The sequence below is a fragment of the Colobus angolensis genome, unplaced genomic scaffold (assembly GCF_000951035.1).
Source record: "Colobus angolensis palliatus isolate OR3802 unplaced genomic scaffold, Cang.pa_1.0 Scaffold71, whole genome shotgun sequence".
In the NCBI taxonomy this organism is placed as follows: domain Eukaryota; kingdom Metazoa; phylum Chordata; class Mammalia; order Primates; family Cercopithecidae; genus Colobus; species Colobus angolensis.
Window position 1 is genome coordinate 944,270 of NW_012120821.1, and position 5,294 is coordinate 949,563.

General features: G+C 42.7%; 1 protein-coding gene across 1 annotated transcript in view; it reads left to right on the forward strand.

Moving 5' to 3' along the window:
* TEC (tec protein tyrosine kinase) overlaps nucleotides 1–5,294 on the forward strand; it is a 139,152-nt gene that overhangs the window by 92,944 nt on the left and 40,914 nt on the right. Inside the window, exon 3 of the mRNA XM_011927314.1 lies at nucleotides 3,657–3,761. Within this exon, the coding sequence (XP_011782704.1) occupies nucleotides 3,657–3,761 (105 nt within the window). The remainder of the gene's footprint in view (nucleotides 1–3,656; nucleotides 3,762–5,294) is intronic.

Here is a 5,294-nt window from a genome sequence, read left to right on the forward strand (position 1 = left end):
TTTGACAGAGTCTCACTCTGTTGCCCAGGCTGGAATGCAGAGGTGCTATCTCAGCTCACTGCAACCTCCGCCTCCCGGGTTCAAGCTATTCTCCTGCCTCAGCCTCCCAGGTAACTGGGACTACAGGTGCGTACTACCACGTCTGGCTAATTTTTGTATTTTTAGTAAAGATGGGGTTTCACCATGTTGGCCAGATCATGACCTCATGATCCACCCTCCTCGGCCTCCCAAAGTGCTGGGATTACAGGAGTGAACCACGGCGCCCAGCCCCTTCCAATCGTTTTTTTCCTCAGCCCTGCCTAACCTCCCAGGGTTACCTTCAGATGTGGCTAGAGTAAGCTGCCGCTGTATATGTGTTGTGAAAAGCAGAATTGTCTTTATCTATAAAGATGGCGCTAAGCATTTCTGCAGCACAATTATCTTTATCTATAAAGACGGTGCTAAGCATTTCTGAGTTCTAGACCCATATTTTAACTTCCAACTGGTTGTTCAATTGTCACTTGAACATTTCTCAGCCCTGCCTCCTCGTACCTGATCTGTTCTTCTGTGTTCCTTCTCATAATTCACAGCGTCCGTGTTTCCTGGTCACTCAAACTCAAAATCCCTTAGCCCCCCTCAGTCCTTCTCTACTCTTAATCCCCATTTCTAAATGGTCACAAAGTTTTGTGAACTCTGCCTTCTAAATTCTCTGGCATCTTTGCTCTTCTTACTTTACTGCCACTGACTTGGTTCAGAACTTCATCTGTCACCTGAACTATTACAGCAGTCACCAAGCTAGCCTCCCTGTCAACACTCATTCTTCACCTGCTGGTAATCATTATCTGCACTCCTGATTCTCCATTGAAAACTGCTCAGGATAAATCCAAGCTTGTAAGGCTGGTGCAGAAGCATCTTCCTAATGTGGCCTCAGACAGCCTCTTTGGTGTCATTTCCCACACGCCCCCTGAACCACCCTGAGCTTCAACCCCAGTGAATTTCTTTCTGTTCCCTAAATATTCAGCACTTTGTTGTTTTGCAGCCTGAAACTCCCTCCATTGTCTCTGTAGGAAAACTCATACTTATCCTTTAAAAATAAAATCAAAATATCACTTCCTTCCTGAAACTTCCCCATCTTCTCGTGGCCCCATCACTGCCCCACTCTGTAGGATACCACAAGAGAGCATTGCTTGATCATTACTAGACTGTGAATCATCCCTCTTCCCCTTCCACCCATCAAATGGTAAAATCCTCTTGAAGAGACCCTCAACCCTCCTTTCATAACTTTGAAACCCCAGCACTCTGCACGGTACTTGTTGCCCTGTTGGGCTGGTGTCCCATAGTGTTTGCTGGCAGAATAAATAAAAGAATCAACTTATGTGTACCTCACAGGGATACTGTGAGCACAGAATGAAATAACATGTGTTCAGTGCCAGCGATAGTGTCTCAACCATTGTGTCTTTTTAACTTTTCTCTTTGAGACAGGATAAAGGAAAAGAAAAAAGGGTAAAATCTTAGCATATTCTTGAACTGCAGAAGGAAGAATTTGGGGATGTACTCCTGGATGACTGCTGTCTCCTCTGTAAAGCAGAGAGGGAGGGAGTCCACTGAGGCAAAGGGAATGTGAAGTTTGTAGTTTTGAGGGCACTGGTAGTGACCCTGGAGACCGCTGGATTCTCTTCACTAGAGATATACACGACGGCTGATGAGCAGCAGCGAAGGCCTGACTGGGCATAGAGATGGCAGTTAGGATTGTGTGTGTGACCTTCCATAGCCACGTGTGAAGGGAATGGGGAAAGGTGTGGATGGAACTGGGGACTGACAAAACTGTTGTATTAGTCCATTCTCACACTGCTATAAAGTCATACTCAAGACTGGGGAATTTATAAAGAAAAGAGGTTTAATTGACTCAGTTCTGCATGACTGGGGAGGCCTCAGGAAACTTACAATCATGGCAAACGGGGAAGAGGCACACCTTACATGGTGGCAGGTGAGAGAGAGAGAGAGCAGAAACGCGTAAAAGGGAAAGACCCCCTTATAAAACCATCAGATCTCCTGAAAACTCAGTCACTGTCATGAGAACAGCATGGGGGAAACTGCCACCATGATCCAATCACCTCCCACTAGGTCCTGCCCTCAACACATGAGGATTGTAGGGATTACAATTCTGAGATGAGATTTGGGTGGGGACACAGAGCCAGACCATATCAAGTGTCAAGGGGGTGTGGGGTTCTAGTGTGTGCATATGTTGGGGGATATAAATATGCACTGGGGAGATGACAGCCAAAGTCCTCTAGTCGGATGGGAACTGCTGATGGCCCAGGTGAATGAGGCAGGTGTGGAAGTCCTGTGGTGACAATGAGGATGCAGAGCAGGTTCCTGGGAGTGGGGTGGGGACCCCAAAGCTTGTGGCCAGAGCTGGGGTTTCAGAACATTAGATAAAATAATTTTCAATGACTAACACCAGGGGATGGCTGGCATCTCTAATACAACATTCTTCATTTCTCTTTTTCTTCTATTCTTTGTCATATGAATACCTACCAATGAAGAAAAAGTAACCTTAGTCTTTATGTAACTTTTGTGTGGAATTCATCTGTTAATATTATTCAGCAAATGCATTTTTATTTCTACGTTGTGTTTGTAATAATTTTTAGTGGCTGTATTATATTATCTTTGCACATACTGCTTTGTCTTCTTTTGGATTTTTCCCTAGGATAAATTTACAAGTGTGGGATAACTATGCTTAAAGGTGTGGATAATTTTGGAGCGGGGAGTCTTGATGGGCTGTTAGTTAATTGCTACAGGCAGATCTACAGCAGGCAGGGAGGGCAGGCAATAGGGAAGAAAATTAGAATATTTAATAATAGACTCTGAATGGAAGCTTTTTGTGAATATTTTAAATCCATCTCACATAACTCTCAGTTCTGTTTGCGGCCTCTACTGGAGGCATCTACCCCAGTGAAGGGGAAAACAGAGCTGGCTGGAAGTTGCATATGTAATTGAGTAAATGGAATTTTGCTTGACTTGGTCTTTGACACTTTATTTTGGGGGACTATCATCAAGAACGTGAAGAAGTTGAACAACTTGTGTATCTGGCAGGGGCAGGTAGCTATGAAAGGGAGTTTTTCTGTTCTGGAGTTATTTATTTTTTTGAAACAGAGTCTTACTCTGTCACCCAGGCCTGAGGTACAGTGGCCCAATCTTGGCTCACTGCAACCTCCGTCTCCTGGGTTCAAGTGATTCTCGTGCCTCAGCCTCCTGAGTAGCTGGGATTATAGGTGCCCACCACCACACCTGGCTAATTTTTGTATTTTCAGTAGAGATGGGGGTTTTGCCATGTTGGCCAGGTCTCGAACTGCTGGCCTCAAGTAATCCCACCTTGGCCTCTCAAAGAGCTGAGATTACAGGTATGAGGCCCCGCACCCGGCCCATTCTGGAGTCTTTTTGGGGGCAGGACAGAGCAGTTTCATCTTGATAAATTAAAGGATTTAATAATTTTGATTACAATAATCACAGTGTTAGTATTTTGAATAATTTTAGAAGTTAGTGGGAAACATGATGTAGATAATTTTAAAGAAATTGCAATATTTTGAATCAGAGCAAAATTTCATTAATAATAATACTGTTAATTTTTTTTATGTCTTATGGTTGTAATACTTCTCTTTTTTTTCTTTTAACAGAAGAAATACAGAAAGGGGTTTATTGATGTTTCAAAAATCAAGTGTGTGGAAATAGTGAAGAATGATGATGGTGTCATTCCCTGTCAAAATAAGTATCCATTTCAGGTGAGCTGGTGTATTTTTGTGGCAGTGCAGTGCTGGGCTTAGTCATGTTTGCTCTTTGACATTGCAGTTTTCTGTCCTTGCTTTAGTGGCTGATTGGCTGATTTCTAGGTTAATTTGCCACTTTAATAGTTATGACTTTTCTTCATGAACTGCCTAAGTCTTTGTGGAAACGTTATCTGATTCTTAAGGAGTCGGGGCTAAGACTGAAAAGTCAGGGTTGAAGTTTTCCCTATGAATCTGAGAAACTGAGAAGTGAAAGGCGAGAGTTATCCTCAAAAGGAAATGAGATTAAAAAGCTGCTTGTGCTAAAAAAAATATTAGCCTTATATATTGATTAAACTATATTTCTTTGGGGTAATCATGTTATTTTTTTCCCCTCACAATGATTCTGTTGCATAAGGGAGGTAAATGTCTCATTATTCTCATTTATGTCTGAGGAAATCAGTGCTCACCTGTTAAATAGCTTCTCCAAGGTCATCTTGTAAATGAAAAGCCTGCCAAGCACACATGCGCGCATCTCCTCTCCTGAAGAGGAGGGTCCCCCGTCCTGAGCTACTCCGCATTCATGCTGGTGTCTTGTTTCCCACGTGCCTTGAGAACTCAGGAGTGTAGAGTTGGATCCTGATAATCTGGAGCTCTAGCCCCTCCCCAGCACCTCACCACTTCCTTCCCTGCTCAAGGATGTTTTTATGCTCTCCTTGAGCAGTGAATGTCCCTAGTGAAAGTCACCTTTTACCCATGGCTGTGTTCTCACTGTGTCCTGAAAGGAAAGTTACAAAAGTCTTTTTCAATGTGGTAGAGTTTTTGCTTGTTTTTAATTGCTCATATGAAGTTACCAATTACATTGGAATTATACATTTACCAGTTTTGGGAGATGAAGATGTTTGGGAAGCAGTGAGCTAAAATATCCAAGCTTCTGGCTTATTCTCCACTAGGGTGACAACATCACAAATGGAGGAAGGGCTACATTTAATTTTCCTTTTCCCTGTTCCTTGTTTTATTGCTACCATTTCTCTGAGTGAAGGACAGGGACAGTAAGTGCTTAGAGAGGTGACTCTGAGGTCAAACTGCCTGATTTACTTACTGGCCATGTGAGCTTGTCTAAGTCACTTAACCTCTCTGTGCCTGTTTCCTCTCTTGAAAAATGGGAATAATGACAATAATAGTACAATTTCATAGGGTTGTTGTGAGGATTAACTGACGTGATGTATAAATAGCTTTGACACATAATAAGAGCAAGGTAAGTGATAGTTGCTATTATTACTATTACTATTCTCTTACTACTGCTGCTGCTATTAATATTACACCTAATATTACACCTACCACCTGGATCTAAAAGTAAAATGAATTTAAACCTTCTTCTTAAGTATGTTTAATGCATATATAATGTATGTGTGTGTGTGTCTATGTATGTGTGTATGTGTCTCTGTAATTTCACTCATAGGTGGGAACTGAACAATGACATCACTTGGACTCAGGAAGGGGAACATCACACATCGGGGCCTATCATGGGGAGGGGGGAGGGGGGAGGGA